Below are 19,005 nucleotides of genomic sequence, written 5' to 3' on the forward strand. Positions count from 1 at the left end.
AGACAAGTCTTTTTAATAACATTAAACGTTGAGCTAAGACAACGTTGCTTTGTTTGTTTGGTATTGTGATTCTTCTTCTTCTTTCCCCCCCAACGATAACCATAGCAATCGAATGGATTAATCGATTGATTATACATAACTACCGTTGGGGGGGGATCAACATTTGTTCCAAACTGTACGCTTAATGCTAATAACAATACTGTCAGTGTGACGATGCCAGCCTAAATTAGGTGATTCAACGGACTTTAAGAAAAATACACACGCATCACATCGGTGAAGGGTTTCCGGCAAAGCGGACATTTCGTTACAGATGAGGCGCATTTGGCGCAGGCAACAACATGGCCACAGGGTAAAAACGCCGTATTGTATTCGGCTGCATAACAGATCTTGCATAGCTTCTCCTCCGGTATTGTGGCGGAACCGTTTGGCGGCGATGGACCAGCACCGCACGACGTAGCTGTTGATGTGCATGTCGATGATGATGATGTCAATATCATATGCGTCTTGTTGGTGTCGTCGTTGGAAATTGCAACGATTTTGTCGTAAATACGTGCAGCAGCTGACGGTGCTGTTGATGTTGGTGCCACATCGCCACTTAGTTGCTGCTGTGATGAACTGGATTCGGTTTCTTCTGACACGGATGCCGCTTCGGGTGTACTTGGAAGACTGCTGCTGCATTTTGGTTTGGCAGCCATTGAATCGATATATAACTGTCCCTTCATAAGCTTGACGAAACGACAGTCTTTTAGCCAAAGTGCATGCTGTTCCCATGGTTCGTCGTTCTCGTCCCAATCCTTGAGACCGCCACCACAACTGAAGCATCTTACACGATCGCCGACGCCTGTGTAAAAGAAACCCGCCTCGGCCAACTGTTGAGGCTTCTGTTTCATGTGGCGTGGCCAATCGTTGAATGTGCGCACTCGCGCCGTTTCCACAGCGTATTCGGGATACTCGGGAAAATAACTGGCCTGTGGCCGGCAGGGCTCGGGCTGGACATCTCTGCCATTGCCAATACCACCACCACTGCTGATCAGATCTGTGGTTAGTCCTGGTCCCGATGATGACGTTGATAACGTTGTGGCATTAACACCGCCGCCAATCGATTGCATCAATTGTGTTAACTGTATGTGTCCCTCGGGATAGGCATGTTCGCGCATCTCAAAGCCTGAATCGTTTGTCCCGCAAATGTCATAGCTTATCGGTGGCAATATGCGTTCGAGTGCATCACTATTAAGTGGCACATTGTTCGTTGTCCTCCGCCGTAAGAGTGGACAATTCGGGGAAAAGCGCAAATGTTCAGGTACGGGTTGATCTTCGGGCTCCCAGCGGCCGATTTCCACCTCACAGAAATAGCACTTCACTTTGTCACTCTCGTTCGTATAGAACATTCCCGTTTGTGCCAGTTGATGTTTATCCAGCCAAGATAAGGGCCAATTGTCAAATGTTTTTAATCGCTCATCCTCGCGATGATATTTATCATTCATTGTGATTATACGACAAGGACTCTTAATACTTAGTGTAGCATTGGTACTATTATCCACTTGATCCTGTGGACGATGATGAAGAAGTTGATGATCCGGGACTATGAAGACCGGTTTAGAGGCTACATTAGTTGCCATTTTGCGTTTAATCTTTGTTGATTTCCTGTTGCTACTGCTGGTTGTTGAACTTTTAATATTCTATTGAGTCCGTCCTGATGATGTTTAATGTCTTGATGCAACAACTGCAATGATAAGGAAAGAACAGTCATTTGTTAAACAATTTTCATTTATTTTCAAGATAATATTATGTTTATTGTCAATATTAGAACAATGACAAGTGGCCCGTATTTACGTTAAAAGGACACGGTGACTCTACGACGCCTGCCAATACGCTCAGCGCAAAGAGCCATATGAGCCCGACGATTGGCCATGGCCAACTGAAAAAACTGTATTGCAAGTTAACGCACCTATATGCATAATCTACCTGGCTGATAATATACTGTGTGTGTTATCACAAGAGATAACATTATTTATATGCTTATAATCTTTAAGTAAAATATATATTGTACTGCATGATAGAGTTCACAACATTCCATTTGTCATGAATATTATTTATAAACTTTATAATGAGTTACCAAATAAGCCTTAATTTCGCTCAATCAAGACAAAAAAAGTGGTTGACATTTTTTGATAACACGTGCTTATCAAGGTAAAGCTAGGTAAGGTTTTTATTGCTTTTTGTTTCTCCACCAAAAAAAAAAAAACAAACATGGGATTGCAAAACACAGTTCAAAGAACTGTCGACAACTGAACGAAGATGGTAGACGGATTCAACATCAACAAAACTGAACTTAAAGCGCCCCCTTAACTAGGCAACACACACACACACAACACTAGTGTTGTCCCACTCTGGCACTTTCTTTCCTTACCTTTCTCACAAACCGCGATTTGATAAGGGTAGTTTTTTTACGACAGGAAAGAAAGAAGGAATAATAAAAACACACGAAAAACGTATCGTAGAGTACGCAACATTACAACCGACGTTCACTTTGGCAAACTGCGCCGATGCGGATAGCAGCTGCTCCTATTATTGTGGGGGTGGGTGATTGAGTGACGACGAACGATTACGACGAACGCACGAAGAGGGCCGAAGTGTCTCTCTCTTCTGATAAGTAGTTTTTGGTTGAGTCACAATGAACTGAACTGAACTGAACTGATATTGCATTTTATTATGGTATATAATTATTATGAGGAAATCTTCTCATTGTTCGAGAAACTTGATTTTTCTGGCAATTCCAAAAGATTTCGAATTTAAATTACAAAAATTTCAATTCTCGAATACAAAATCTCTTATACTCAATCTGTCGATGGAGAACACCTAAAGAAGGATCTTCAAATTAATCCCTCTGATAAATGAAACTCTCACTGTGCAAGTACTAGAAAAGGCTTTTAAAATAAATTACCCGCCGAATGAGAATTAATAAAGATGTGCCTTTAAAGTAAAATTACCCAAAAAAAAAAAAGAGGGGTCCAGAATTTCTATAGAATGATCTTACAAATGAATCTTCCCAAGGAAAATCTAAATAATAAGCAAGGCTAAGAGTGATTCTCTTGATGAAGAAAGCTTTTCGAAATCAACTTGCAAATTTTCTTTAAATTTGAACTTTTAATCATTTTGGAATCGAATGACTATATCCTTGATAATAAAATTCCTACGAATGAATGACGAGAGGTGTGACCAGATAACCAAAAGAAAAAGAAATTGTCATTCACCGGATGCGACGTAAGTACGAGTTATTATCTCTAGTTAAATTTCTAGGTAAACACAACTAGTCACTAGTATTTGACTTTGTTACTGTTGTTGTTGTTAAACAAGAAGATTGTGAAACATTTATTGATTTTCCATGTCAATGGCATTTTTAGTTTAAACCCTATCCTTAACTCGACTACACTTGGTGGTCTTTTTTTTCCTGCTTCGTTTATTTGAAAGAGATTGTAAGCCCACCAGCAAACACGACGACGACGACAGGACGGACGGACGACCGGCGGACAACAAATGGTGTCCAAAGTCCAAAAAAAAAAGGTTTGTAACCACAAAACCAGCCAAACTCGCCAAACAATTGCACACACACACCAAACACCACACACCACAGCAGCTCAACTCACGACGACGCCACTTGGTGGTGGTGGGCGGTGGGGTGGTGGGACGTATGTTGGGGGAACGGTGCATACACAACAACAGACCTCTCGTAGCTGGCCGGACTGTGAGAAAGTTTTAATGGAATGCAGTCAAACGACTTGGGCGACGGCGCAGCAGTAACAACAACAACATTTCAATCCGGCAACATAAGCTGCAGCAACATTTATGTATGTGCGATAGGGATAGCAATATGTTGTCAGCACAAAAAACCATCAATGGGGAAAGAACAACAACAGCAGCCACGCTCTCTCTCTTGCTCTCTCATTTTTCTGTACCTCTTTTGCGAAAAGCAAATTGTAAATTACAAATGTTGACCTCTTCTTCTTCTTCTTAGGGGGATACACACACACACACAGACACACACATGCATGTTCCTCTTCTCTCTCTGTTTCTCTCTCAGATGATGCTGCAGAGATTGTGCATTATATATTTGAAGTGGAGCAGCAGCAGACAAAGATGCGCTGCTGCTGCTGCATTGCACAGTTTTATTTTTTTGTTTTTGCTTCAATTACATGCACCGAGAGCCGACTCGACCGATCGACAGACCGACCAACGTGTTCTGCTGCTGACCAGTCCAAAGTGCAAATATTTTTTTTGCAATTACAGCTGTCTACTGCTCCCTCTCACTATTTCTCTCTCTCACACTCTCTGTCTCAGCCTTTGGTTTGTGTTATTGTTGCGGAATGTTAACTACTTGGCGGCGGCATTTAGAAAGATTACAACCATGTAGAAGAGAGAGAGAGAGAAGGGAGAGTCAGGAAATTTCAAAAGGTTCAATCGATCGCATTTTGTACGATATTAAGTTATAAAAATGGATCGATAACAAGAAATGTCAACGCAAAAGCCCAACCATTAGGAAATTTGTTGTTACTTTTACTGCGGAGAAATAGATAAAAGTTAATTGCCAGTAAATGTTATAGATAAGTTCAAAAATTACATGAAAAAGGTTCAATATAACTGCAAAAATTTCAAACAGGAAAATCATAATCAGAGACAGAGACCCGCCGCCGCCCGACCCACTAGCAGGCCAACAAACAGAACAAACAACGAACAAACACAAAAATAAAAAAATAAAATAAAAAACCTCTCTACCCTGCTACAAATGGAATGCAGTCGAGCAACTTTTCAACAAACATGCTAAAGTTGGTTTGGTTTGGTTCATTCGTGGTGGTAGCTGCTTTTCGAGTTTCGATTTCGGTTTCTGATTGGGAACTGCACCAGCAGCAGCAGCAGCAAGCAACTCCAATTCCAAAGTACAACCTAACCTAACTAAATATCCATAGCTGGCTGGCTGGCTGGTTGGTTGGTTGGGTGATCGGAGTTACTTGCTTCTGGCTGTTGTTGGCTCTTGGCTAACTTGGCTTGGCTTAAATCGAACTCGACTCGAGTCTCTGTGCTGTGTAAGTGAAGGTAACCGCAGAAAAAAAAGGTTTGAGTTCGCTCTCTTGTGTATACTGTGGGAAACTATTATAAACACTTTACCCATTCTGAAGAAAAGAAGAAGAAGGAAAAAAAACATAACAAAAACTGAGATTGGAATGCGGTGATACCAGATACGACAACAACATCAACAACGTGGGGCAAAAGCAAGTAGTAGACATAGGCAAGAAAGGGAAGGAAGACAACAGAGAAGAAGAGACATGAGTCTTCGTACTTGCTGGTCGAAAACGAGAGAAGGCGGAGTAGGAGAGACGTACAAGCAAGCACGCACGCACACACAAAGAACATTCTTGCATCTTCCTGTGGCCTTCCAAGAAATGCAGCAGCAGCGACAACAACAACAACAAAAACGACCGCCGACGTTGCCGTCGTCGTCGATAATAATAATAAAAACAGAAAAGAAGATGCCAAAGAAAGAGATTGAGGGAGAAGGCGAGAAGGAGAAAGAGGAGGCGGGGTGAAAATAACCCATGAGATGCTGGCTGAATGGCTTGTCTTTGCTTGGCTTGGCTTGGCCGACCCAACAAAGGGCCATATTGTAATCATAATAAATGCATTAAGAGGCAGAAGCGGCAACGCAGTTCAGCAACATTCTTGGTCCAGCCGCAGCCGCAGCAGCAGCAGCAGCAGCAGCAGCAACTATTGAACAATGATCGATTGTCCAAAAAAAAAAAAAAAACAAAAAACAAAAAAATAAAGAGAAAAAATACCTAACGGACGGGCCAAGTTCAAAGTACCGCCATGCCCAGATAGAGAGACAGATAGTAAGTCGCCGTCGTCGTCGTCGTCGTCGTCGTCGCCCTCAGCGTTTTTTTCATGGGATGGAAAAATAAATGAAAATTTTGTGTGTTCTTAAACCCAAAGTCAAGCCGTCGCTTTATCATTTAGCATCCATCAGAGACCCAGAGAAGGAGAGAAAGAGATAGGCGAGACGAGATGAAATGATGCTGCTTGCTGCGCTCTCATGAAAATTCCAGGCGCAGCGAGCAGACAGAGGCAAACGCATTTACTGCGCCTCGTTAGTGGGAATAATAGTTGGAGGAAAGGTCGTTTTTCACGCGCTGAGATCTTAGAGCTCAGCTCCAAAGGTCGTGATGATGATTCAGCTTGAGAATTCCCGGAATTCGAAAATGTAATCTGCCTTTATCTCCCCTCTCTCTCTCTCTGTCAAGGGCCGAACATGATTTTCGTCGTCTTGGTCCATTCCTAGTACATTTCTTGTTGTTGTTTTTTTTTTTGTTATCCCATTCATAAGGAAACAGACAATAGTATTCAGCATTTAGCCTTCAGCCTAGTGCGTTTAAGAGTTTTCTTTACATATTTTCAAATTCGTGAGAACGTTATCAAACGTTTTATGAGGGAGGGAGGGTGGAAGGAAGGGAGGGTAGGGGAAGAAAACCAGTGGATTTGGATTACTATATGCATGTGTGTGTGTAGGCGGCGTTATAGGGACCACCAGCAGTGTCTTATGTTTTTTTTTTCTCTTTTTCTTTTTTAGGTGCGGCGAAACGACGTTTCAAGAGCGCGTATATAGTTTAAGCTTTACATTAAGCTCTGGAGACTTTCTCTTTGTTGTCGACAACAACTTCGAAAGAAATTGAGCGCAAAAGTTCAAAGCAATGAAGCATAAAATACAAAACAAAACAAAAAAAGCAAACTGCAAATTGGCAAAGCAGCTGAAGAGAAGAAAAGTCTTTAGTTTTGTTGGCCATGGTTTATGTTGTTGCTTCTGCACACACACACACACACACGCACACGCACACGCATGAGTGCACCACTTCCGTTCACAACGGAAATGCTAGACAAAGAAACAGGGCCCAAAAAACAAAAACAAAAAACATTGCTTTTGCCTTGATGATGTTGGATGGTTGTTGTTGGTGGTGGCAAATAGTGAAGTCACTCACTATGAAGCAAAGTTTAATGTTGTTGATGATGAGTGCGTAAAAAGGAAGTGCATGAGTGTGTGCGTGTGTCTGTGTGTTCAATCTCTCGCCATGCATGCAAACATTTATAGACAAACTTTAACTTTATTTGAAATCATCAACCAAAAGTACACAAAAATGTAATTGGAACAGGAATTAAGTATAGAATGGACGGACGGATGTTGTTCTTCTTCATGTATGTACAGATAAAAATATACATATGTGTCATAGCTTTGTTGTGACCTTCTCTAGCCAAGCGAAAAAAACAAAACTGGGTAAACTGGAATATTTTTGCATGCTATGTAGATACATATACATATTTGAATCTACTCTTATATGGTATATAATATTGTCGTCATCATCATCATCATCAATATGGTTCGTTTGTTCAGTTCGGTTTGGTTCGGTTGGGGTATTGCGTAGTCCGCAAAAATAAAAAAATTTTGGATAAATACAAAATAAAATTAATGTACAAAGCGCCCAATTGAGAATGTTGTTTTCAAAGCGAACGCAGGAGCGGATCTAGCGAAACACATTTTCTGCATAGATCAAATCTGAAACGTTCGGTAAAGATTCTCCAGAGAACTATCTGGTTTTCTAAATCCGGCCCTGAATCGAGACGGGTGAAGTGACGGAGGGATGAGCTGATGTGCTGTGTGATGTATGAAATCATTCAGTGAGCAAGCAAGCAAACAAGAGAGGGTTACCATATGGTTGAAATATTTTTTTTTTTATTTAATTAGCCTTAAAAATATATACATACATGGGTATGTATATGTGAATATAATAAATATGATACGACACATATGGAATATAAACAATTACTTCAGCCGATGTGTCATATATATTTATGTTACTTATTCACAATAAACAACGCACAACACAATCACAATATAAGCCAGACTTTATAAATAATTTTAAATAACAACAAAACCGCAAGCATTTAGCAACTCTATAGCAGGCCGCCATGTTTTTTTTTTTTGTTTTTGTTTTTCTTCTTTCGAAACGACCTCTGGCTGCGGCTGTTTGCCAGAGCGAAAGAGCGAGCTATGCTTTGCTTCGAAACGGGAACAACAGAGAAAAAAAAAAGAGAGAGAAAAAAAGCAATGTACAACCTGCAAATGGAACTAAAACATTTTGCTAATATTTACATGAAAGCGTCTTATTTTGCCCTATTAGAAACTGACTACTATGAGTAATTAATATTTGTAATTTATAAATATTATTCTATACATTTAAATAAAAAGCCAAGCCGGCAGCAAAACGTTTTCGACGTTTTTGTGGTGTGTACCACGTCGCATACATATGCCAAGTTTCTTTGTGAATGTGAGAACGTGAATAAGTATGTGTGTACATACACACACCGCACACACACGCACACATACATATACGTTGTGGGCAAAGTGAACGGAGCAAATAAAAATGTATAAATTTTTGTTGCTTCAGCTTTTTGGGCTTGCGATGTCACGTTTCCATTTTGTATTTTTTTCTTCTTCTTTTGTGTGTACTTTGGTATGCGAGAGGAGAGGGGGTGGCCGTCCGTCAGGCGGTTGGGGGTTAAATTCGGTTAAAAATGCAGCAAAAAAAAACTCTCTTTTTATCTCACCTTGACAATTTTTCTCTTTTTGTTGAAAAACTCAAGTTTCCACTTTCCGTTATTATTATTTGAGATTCTGGTTGTATTTATACATATATTTAATATAATATATATATATTTGTACGTTTTATATGCCTGCACAGTTATTTTATCGATCGAACGGAAAAATACATAAACGAAGACAAATAACAGAAAAACACACATATACTCTCGCTCAACTGACGGGGCGAGACAAAAACACACTGTATTGAGGGTTTTTTTTTTTGTTTCGTTTTATTTTTGGCTTTCTATTGAATTGTTGTCAACAAATACAATGCCAACTATCACAATTTAGACTTTTCAGTATAAAAAAAAAATAATAAATCACTCAATTTGTTTTGTACTGATTATATATTTATATATAGATTTTTAAATGCAAATTAATTTCTATAAAATTTCGAGTTGAGACGTTAACAGTTGCCCGTTCATATCTCTCTTCTATTCGAGTCGCAATACCGAACTGAATTCAGCAGTCGTCGTTGTCGTCGTTGTCGACGTCGTTATATCGTCGCACAGTGGTCGGTTTTGCTTAAGACATTGTTAAAAATCTGTGATATTTAAAACAACCCAATCCCAAATATTATTAAATGTTAAATAAAATTATTCAAATTTAAAAAATCAAAAATAGGAAAATATACATATTCACTTCTATACCAAGTTTTAACTGAGTTTAAAGATATTCCTCGTCAAACTTGACTGTGTGACCAGTTTTTTTTTCTCCTCTACATATCTCTAAAATTTTCTTTAACTTTGACAAGCTAAACAAATAATGACAAATGTTTATTAAAAATCAAAAAAAAATTATTTTATAAGTGATTAGTAAAAATTTATCCCAAGCGAAAAGAAAAATAAATTTCCAAATCCGACCACTGTGCTTCGTTCGTTTCTGACTTGTCGGCAACCCTTGTCGAGTCGTGAACACTTCGTTTTTCTTCACGAGCTATGATTGGCTCTATACCCTTCCAGAATGTTATATGTATTTCTTTATCCATAGACTCAAAGTGTTTCAATGGAATAGTCAAACATACGTTTAATTAAGGTACAGATTCGTTCAATTCTTTTTAATAAAACAAATAAGAATCTTAAAAGGAAAGCCGAATAAACGACACTTGAGTCGAGTTGTATTTCCATTTATTAGAGTATACAAACTTCATGGTGTACATTTCCCTCTATGGAAAAACATTTGACAATCTCCACTGGTTGTGAACGTTCGTGAAAAGAGAGTAAGTGTATGAGGGTGAGAGGCAAGAGCGTATTGAAGTTGAAGTTGAAAAAGAGTGGGCAAGAAGATGGAGAGGGATAAAAGTGCAGTGGTGTTGCCCAAAAAAAATTAAAGAAAACAAACAAAAAAGAAAACTGTTTCACATTGCATGCGGTTAAAATTTTCGTTAATCTTTCATTACAAAATTATAGCAAAGCTGTAGCTGTAATTTACAGTTCTTACATTTTTTTTGCTATACTTATTGCAGTTTTTGTTTTGTCCCATCCCCTGCATATGTATGTATGTATGTACATTCATTTGTGTGTGTTAGGACTAGAGCAAATGCATCCATTGGGGTGCAACAGGAGGCGAGCAAGTTCCAAACGGCGCAGGCTCGTACAACCTCTACTACGTTTCTAGTAGTATTAGTACGCAAGATGCAGCGTATACCGTACAACCGTACAACGGTGCCAGCAGCATCTACGGTCATCCTTTTTCAACTCGTAATGCAGCTAGGAGCCACCCAGTAGTATCCCCAGGATCATTGATTTTTATTTTGCGCCTGGCGCAGAGCATGCGCTCAGATCCATTCGTCAGCATACATATGTATGTATGTATGTACATATGTATGTATATACATGTATGCAATTATGTACAAACACACACACGCATGTACATGTGTGTTTGTATGTAAGTATGTATGTAGTTGAGTTGATGGACGCGGCGCGTGTCAATGCACCGTGGCTGTTGGCTTGCAGTCGCAACTTCCAGACGCAGTCACTGAAGTGCGTCGACAGCAGCTGCATTTTTGTGTATTCATTTGCGCTGCTCCTTCACCTCCGCCTGCTGTTCCACCATTTCGACCACCGTCTACACTGTCTGTCTGTCTGACTTTGGCTTAAAGGTTGCCCATCCAGCAGATGCAATGCGTGAAACCACACTTATCATATCACTACTCTCTCTCTCTCTCTTCCTTTCTCTTCTTCGATTGAAATTTTCTTTCTTCAAAAACTTTGCTCTTAGTAAACTGATAACCTATCAGTTAGTTTGTTGCTTTTTCCTATCACATTGTCAAATTGGCACAAACTCAAAGTGGAAGTAGATACAATAGCCATACAGATTCATTCACATGTGGAATATGTTGGAAATAAATAAAAAAACCAAAGGTCCGGGGCTAACTTCGCCCGCATCAAAGTGTGTATACACTTGCAACTTTTTTGGAAACTCTTTCCTTACCTATAGCCATCAAAGTGGAAAAGTTTTATCTAAAAAGACTAATGTTTGCTGAAGAATGGTCTACAATCTTAGCATAGGAAATACCAAAGTTCACTGTTTTCCGTCGATCGTTCCTATGGGTGCTATATGATATAGTTACCCGATCTTGATCAAATTTGGCACTGTAGTTTATAGGTGTAATAAACTCACCAAAATAATAATTTCACGACAATATCTCAGAAAATTACGAAGTTATTGAGAAAAGTCACTGTTCGTGACTTTGCCGTTTGTATGGAACTATATGATATAGTGATCTGATCCGATCCGGCTGAATCCGAAATATACAACCCCTGCAGTATATACAAGCCTACACGCAAAATTTAAACTCTGTAGCTCTTGCGGTCTAGGAGGAGTTTGCGTTGATCCAGACGGACGGACAGACGGACAGACGGACGGACGGACGTGGCTATATGAACTCGTCTCGTCATGCTGATCTTTATATGGTCAGAAATGCTTCCTTCTATGCGTTGCACACTTCTGACCAAAATTAATATACCCTTTTTGCAAAAAAATCATAACAATTATGATTAATATAATTCATTCATTTATGTGTGCAAAAAGGCAATCAACTTGATTAACTTTCCTAGTAGATTTTCTAGTAGATTAGATAAGATAAGATACAACAAGCCAAGTTGTTTTAAAAGTACCGATTGAAGTATAAGTATTACTTTGTTTTTAGGCGCCACTACCATCCGTAGGTGTGATAGTCAATACATATAGTATATAGTATATACACTGTATATAATATTAGAAATCACGTAATCGTCTAAAAATGGTTGTATAAAACCCATAAAATGGCACTGAGCCATAAAACTCAGACTGTTAAAGGAGAGGAAATACCTTCACGTCTCATCGCATTATGCATTATTATTCATATACAAATAATATATCATCAATTGTTTCCAACTGAATCATACATATAGTAAGAGTCAAGCCCACTCACTTTCTCTGTCTCTCTCCATAGGCCTAGAAAAGTGCCAGCTATCATAAGGCAAGAAGAAGAAAAAAGGATGAAGTTTGTTTTGCTTTTTTTTTTGTTGGTTTTGTATAAATAAATCTTGCTAAATTTAAAATCCAAAAGATGTCGCGACACATTGAAAAATGTCTATGCCTATAAAGGCCGTCTAGACGAATTTGACATGTTTCATGTGCCCAAGGAGCACTAAAAAAAGAAGAGTAGAGATGAGGATGGGATTGGAGGCGAGGCCAGATTGTTTCTATTTATGAACATACAATTTTAAAATTCAAATGCCAAAATGCATGGATATAACTGACGGATCTGCCAATTGACCGCACACATACACATAGAGAGCGAGATATTTAGTCAAAAGCCAGTTTATGCAAAAAAGAAGAAAAAAAATTGCACATGGCTAGTGCAAAACGGCCTTGCAAGGCCTTTTAAAGTTGCCTTGTTCTTAGTTGCTGCTGCTGTTGCTCAGGTGTCTGTGAGTTGTTTTTTTTTTTTTTTTTTTGTAATTTTTGTTTAAACATTTCTGTTGTCTCTTTTAATTGACAGCCAAATGTAGCTGAGGGAAAAACCTGTTTCTGATTGGATTCTGTTAAAGAGACTCGCTGCATTTACTTGTTTTGTTTTTTTGCGCAGTCAACGGGCCACAAAAGATTCGATGAGGTGTTATAGGCAAGTTTTTTTTTCGATTCGATAGATTGTCTATTACAACATGTGTTATATACCCTTCTCCTCTTTACCTGCCAACTACAGCTGTTCGAAGGGATAACGTGTGCCAGCAGCTGCAAGTCAAAGAAGATAAAAACATATCCTGCCAACAATAATCAAATCCTGCAGCTGTCTTTATCCTTATAGTCAGCGTGTGTGTGTGTGTGTGTGTGTGAGGGGCGCGGGACATAGACAGCTGCTGCTTTGGTCTAGCCAGATGGCTCTTGGATCCATCTAACAATTGACTGCCTTAACACAAAACACAAAAAAACATGATTGAAAATTGAAATTTTGTTTTTCCTTTTTTTTTTTTTTTTTTGTTTTATCAAGAAATGCAGGTTTAGTCCTAAAGAATCATTGAAACTGACCACAAGGAATATGAACATTATCATCATCATCATTTTGACCATCATTGTCATGGGTTGATCACGTCTTTGCATTCCATTCGAGCACCTTATTAAACTCTTTCTCGCCAAAACCAATGGCCACCGATTGCTCCATACAGGCGGTCTGTCTCTTTAGATTATCAATCATGAATAGTTGCTTCTTATAGGCATTTAGAAGATCGCCACGTTGTCGCTTCAATGCCTTGATGCGATTATCTCGTGTCTTTAACTCCTTGCGGCTTGTCTCCTGCTGTTCACGTTGTTCGCCACGCATTTGATTCAGAGCCTGCCGGGCATTTTCGGCCTCCTCATGGGCTCTACCCAAACGATTCTCTAGATTCGTTACAGTCTGTTTAAGGATTTTCGCATCACGCCGCAAAAGCTCTAATTCACGCTGCTGATTTGTATACTCCTGTTGACGATCCTTTTGCCTACGATTGGAGTCCTCACATTGCTGTTCGGAACGTTGCAGCTGCTCCATCAAATGTTTATTCGTACTTAGAGCCTGATCCCGATGACTTTCGGCTTTTTGTTGCGCATTCAAGGCCTGATCTAATTGCTCCTTTTGCCTAGCCATCTCTGTGGCATGCTGGGCGTGATCCTCTTCGAGAATCGCTACTTTTGCTTTCAGAAATCTGCCCAAATAAAGTGAAAGAACGATCAGTCCGAAGACAATGTATATTTTCAGTGCCTTTTGTACTCACTTAATGAAATTATCCTGGGTCAATTGTTTCTTAGACTGACCACTGACCACAGTGGTGCTCTCGCGTTTCTGTGAGACTTCAACCAATTTGACAACATTTGCAGCATCTGCCAAATCGTTGCGCAACAATTGATCCAACGAAGGACTCTCACTAAAATTGGGATTTCGATATTTGATAACTGCTGCCGTTTTACTGGTCGTTCCACGTGTATATGTACTGTATTTACTCTCAAATATCGATGATGTGGCTCCTGGTGGTGCTGTGGCATATTTCTGACTATTGGACAGGATATGTGTACCCGTTGTCGCCGTCGCCGCCGTCATTGTCGTTGTCGTCGGTACTGTTCCCGCTGTACCTTGTCGCCATTCGGGTCCTTTTGATTTGGTTAGAAGGGTTGTGGCTCTTGGTGTTGTTGGCATCGATGGCACCTCTCCACCCCCACCGCCTTTGGTTTTAGCTGGCGGCACTGCCACTGTAGTCTTTGCCTTGGGCTGTTGAAAGGCGCTAGCCTGTCCTTTCTTCTTTAGCAAAGTGCTGGGACCCTTTTGCTTATGATAGGTGCCATAACGCGGTAAACTCGTATTATTATTCATGTTATTTGCCGGATAAACATTCTCGGCCGTTGTTCCAGATGAATTTAGTGTCATTAGATTAAGTTCTTGGTTAATTTTGAATAGCTCCTTTTCCCTTGATAAGAGTTCGGCCATTTTTTATTCTTGGTTTTTCCGTTTTTTTTCTTGTATTGTTTTGTTGTATTTTTTTTTTTTTTTTTAATTTATATCTTAAGCCCAGTAAACGTAATTTTTTTTTTTGTGTTTTAAATATAAAATCACTATATTATTTGCTAACAAATAACCTAGGACCTCTCTACACATAGAATTTGATACCAATTATATTCAGAAGATAACTCTCGATTTCCCACAACAAAAATTTTGTATTTTGTCGACTTTATGTTTGTCGGATTGGAAGCACAATGCTCATGCGATTTGCTTTGTAGCTCCAGTTTTTGAAAGGGGAGGTGTGAGAAAAGTGGGTGCTGGGGGGTTGAAAGTAAGTAAATAAATTTTTCAGGTAACCCCTGACTACCCCAGCACAATGACAGCTCAATGAGAGGTCCTGTTTTTTATGTTTTTTGTTCGGGGGGTGTGAATATCGTTTGTTCGATTAACAAGCAAAGGGCAACTGTTGCCTAGCATGAACAGAATATCGATGTCCGAAAATCTTTATATCTGTTGCTATGTTCCATTAAAGTGAAACACTTCACCTGATCGAGAGATCGCTATAAAACAAATTTTTAGGAAAATTTCATCAATCAGAATTTAAAACTCCCTACTGAAAAGTATTTCAGAAGGGATTAATGGAAAGAGTATAAACTTCTTTAAGCCTAAAACCAGTTGGGAATCATAACTAGAAGGAATGAAAAAAGAAAGCATAGCTTACAGCTGAAAAGTATTATTTGTAGACATTCATTTATTTATTTTTTATGTTATTTATTATTATTTATACATTCTAGGTCCGGGGAACTTTTATTGGTAAGGCCCTCTGGACTTATTTTTAATCTCCAACGTTAACTTTTTTTGCCACGCGCTTAATTTAATGGCGTACTATAAACAGGGACGCATCTACAAAAAAATTTCGAAGGGGTTCCAATCGAAAATTGCGTAATAGAACAAAATCAAAATGTGTCATAAAGCTTTTTGCATCAGGATTGGGACACTATTGATACATTATCTATAATAAAGAAGAAACTGTCAAAAAAAATTGTCAGGTGTACGGTGTAAAATCTGAAGCTTCTTCTGAAGCCACTACCCCTGGATGCGTCCCTAATTGTAAATACCAGAGCTCTTTTGTTTTATTGATGCAATTTAAAAGTTGGTTACGTACATAGAATGTTTTTCCAAGAACTGTTTCGATACTTATACTTGAAGGGTTTTGCCCGTTTCTTACAAGATAGCTTATACGTTATTGATCGAATCGCACTTATTGTCACTTCAAAGCAATTTTTTATTAGGCCATAGCCATCCATTAAGTAATTTTGTTGACCTGGGAAATTAGGAAACTCTTGAGCCCATTGATAACAATATTTTCACAACTCTGTTTAAACGATTTCATTATTTTTGCAATACTGCGAAAAGTTCTTTGTTTTGCAATTGGATTTGTCATGCATAATTAGCAAATGATAAATGTTTCAAAGTCCGAAGTAAATGGCTATTTTATTGTCACTAGGGAAAACATATTTCTAAAAAAAAACAAAAACAGTCGTCATTCGTAGAAATGTTATCGATAAGAAAAATATAAAAAAAAAACTTTGCATTTGTTGTTCAGCGCGGTGGGTGGCGCCCATATGGCGCCATTCACCGAATCGGAAATACCTACCGATTAGACACACAGAAAATCATTGTTTACCATAAGTAGGTCCCCTTTAAAATATCGGGTATACTAAATTAGAACGAATTTTGCTTGGGAACTTTCTAGTTTCTATAATTAGATTTAGAGTACTTTAAAGTCGGTGCTAATGATTTCATTTCTACTAGGTGTGTGACGCAATTAATTCTAAAGTAATATATACAAAAACTAAATGCGGTTTTCTAGTTAAGACAACTGTTTAAATATGCAGTCAAGATAAAGAGGGAGAGAGGGCGATAAACAAAAGCAAAACAAAAACCTACACACGCAAACAAAATAATTAGAGTCGAGAGTACAAAAATGGAAATGACATTGAACAATAATTAAAATTAGCTGAAAATGTAATAATAATAAATTCTACGAACTACGAACTATTTTGAAATTCGCAACTAAACGAAACTATTCAACCTACTGAGTGGGTGGCTGATGGCATCATTGGATGACCTCAGCAGCCGATACAAATGCATTATTTTAAAAACTGATCATTTCACAGAAGATATATCCGCTTAGTCATTGTTTAGCTTGGCAAAGTGATAACTGTTTAAACAAAAACACGTTTTAGTCATTAACAAAAATATTTAAATCGTTTTCTTTTCTTCTTAAACTTAGTAAAACTTTTATTGTAATCCTTATTTCATTTGATCAACAAATTTAAATTTTACAATTGTACGATCAATAAATATCTAATTTTCTGATACTTCTTTTTACAACCTTTCGATAAAAGATCTTATTTTCGATAACTTTTCAAATATTAATCAAAATGTCAGCGCTTCTTTGCAAGAAAGACGTATTCAACAATGAAAGATAAATATTTTATCTGTAGATAGTAAAAGGTAGAGCAGAGAGAGAAAGAGAATGTGGGAGATTAAGGTGAAGGCAATTAAGGCAAAGTGATAACTGTTTAAACAAAAACACGTTTTAGTCATTAACAAAAATATTTAAATCGTTTTCTTTTCTTCTTAAACTTAGTAAAACTTTTATTGTAATCCTTATTTCATTTGATCAACAAATTTAAATTTTACAATTGTACGATCAATAAATATCTAATTTTCTGATACTTCTTTTTACAACCTTTCGATAAAAGATCTTATTTTCGATAACTTTTCAAATATTAATCAAAATGTCAGCGCTTCTTTGCAAGAAAGACGTATTCAACAATGAAAGATAAATATTTTATCTGTAGATAGTAAAAGGTAGAGCAGAGAGAGAGAAAGAGAATGTGGGAGATTAAGGGCAGGCGAAGAGGGGGTTGCTGCTGTGATTGCAGAAAATTTTGAAATGACTGGAAAATGCTTGAAAATGAGCATGTGTTTCACACGTAATACATACATATATATGTATAGTGAGTTTCCGTGCGTGTGCGTAAGAGGATATGAATGAACAAGAGAGAGCAACAGAGTAAACAGGGACAGCGAGCAAGTGAGCGTACAAAAGAGACGGATAGACTGAGAGCGCTACTCCATTTGACCTGCGCCTGTTTGTATGCAATATGAAAAGCGAATGTCCTTTCAACCAACTATCCAAAGAGGAGCAACAACCCATGTGATATTCGTACACACATACACATGTACATACATACATATGCACTTGTATTTATTTTTCTATCTAATCTTGGCGTAAATTTCCAGTACTTACCAGAGACATTGTATTTGTTTGATATCCCTATATCTTATCACTTTATCATTTGGCAATATCTTGTTGTGTTTATAACAAATAAAGAACTTTGTTTACGTCTAGACTTTCACAATTAAATGGGTTTGTTTGGAGGGTGGTTTTAATCAGCGCGTAGAAAATATTTGTTTTTAATACTCACACACCGACAAAAAAAATTTGAAAAAAAATCTGTCTAGTCGACCGATAGGTTTGAGTGTCACGCTGCGACTATGACGCGCTGATTATTTTATAGCTTTTGCCTAGCCTACATTTCCCATGCGCCCATTTACCATTTACCTATGTCAGATTGTACAATTTTTGTTGCTGTTGCTGCTGCTGCTGTTGCTGTTTTTAGTTTTGTTTTCTTTTGCTTACGAGAGGCAACGAGATGGAACGCTGCGCAATATTTCTATGGGGTGGTGGATTTTTCGATGGCAAAAAGGGGGCAATGAGTGAGCGACGAAGAGAGAGAGAGAGAGAGAGAGAAAATGAGAGAGAGGGTGTTTCAGTATCTGTGTGCTTGGAGGGAAGGGAGAAAGGGAGTGTTCTATTCTATGAAAGGGTGGCATTCGAGCGCTTTTCATCAGTGAGGAGAATAACAAATGAGATTTGCGATTTTCACAATAATATCTAAAAGTGTGCCACTTTTGAAATTGTTTCTTTTGCGCCAAATTAATATTGCAGTGCTGCCAGATATATGAAAATACACAATTAGCGTGTACACACTGTTTGCATTTTGGTATTTTATCGTTGGTATTTCTTAAAATGTGGCAGCGCCTATTGCAGATATTTTAACTAACGGTACTATCTAATCATATCATTAGTAGGCTATTTATTATCTCTCTAATTCTTATTACAATTCCAAAAAAAAAGATTAATATATATGCTCTAATTAAAGACAAGCCCGGTAGAAACTGTTAAACCGTTCAAAATTTCGATACAAGTGCTATGCTCGATATTTAATCGATTCTTTGCAAAATACTAGAAATAGCGGCAAAAATTTAAATATAGTATTTTGTTTAATAT

At 38.2% G+C, this 19,005-nt stretch overlaps 2 protein-coding genes across 3 annotated transcripts; both read right to left on the reverse strand.

Annotated features, from left to right (window-relative positions):
- Positions 1-204: 204 nt before the first annotated feature.
- On the reverse strand, positions 205-9,134 carry LOC6646469 (death-associated inhibitor of apoptosis 1). Of its 2 annotated transcripts, none has more exons than XM_047011941.1 (2): positions 8,650-9,134; positions 205-1,723 (listed from the first exon to the last, which is right to left on the reverse strand). In XM_047011941.1, the coding sequence occupies exon 2, from the start codon at positions 1,617-1,619 to the stop codon at positions 246-248; it is 1,374 nt and encodes a 457-aa protein (XP_046867897.1). In that variant the 5' UTR covers positions 1,620-1,723; positions 8,650-9,134; the 3' UTR covers positions 205-245. The 2 variants fall into 2 exon arrangements, with proteins under 2 accessions (XP_046867897.1, XP_002069103.1); XM_002069067.4 differs by lacking the exon at positions 8,650-9,134 and adding an exon at positions 1,834-1,906.
- A 4,009-nt stretch (positions 9,135-13,143) lies between these two features.
- Positions 13,144-14,674, reverse strand: LOC6646470 (testis-expressed protein 9). The gene is made up of 2 exons (XM_023178114.2): positions 13,921-14,674; positions 13,144-13,851 (listed from the first exon to the last, which is right to left on the reverse strand). The coding sequence occupies exons 1-2, from the start codon at positions 14,625-14,627 to the stop codon at positions 13,257-13,259; spliced, it is 1,302 nt and encodes a 433-aa protein (XP_023033882.2). The 5' UTR covers positions 14,628-14,674; the 3' UTR covers positions 13,144-13,256.
- Between the last annotated feature and the right edge of the window lie 4,331 nt (positions 14,675-19,005).

Source organism: Drosophila willistoni (assembly GCF_018902025.1).
Source record: "Drosophila willistoni isolate 14030-0811.24 chromosome XR unlocalized genomic scaffold, UCI_dwil_1.1 Seg143, whole genome shotgun sequence".
Lineage (NCBI taxonomy): Eukaryota > Metazoa > Arthropoda > Insecta > Diptera > Drosophilidae > Drosophila > Drosophila willistoni.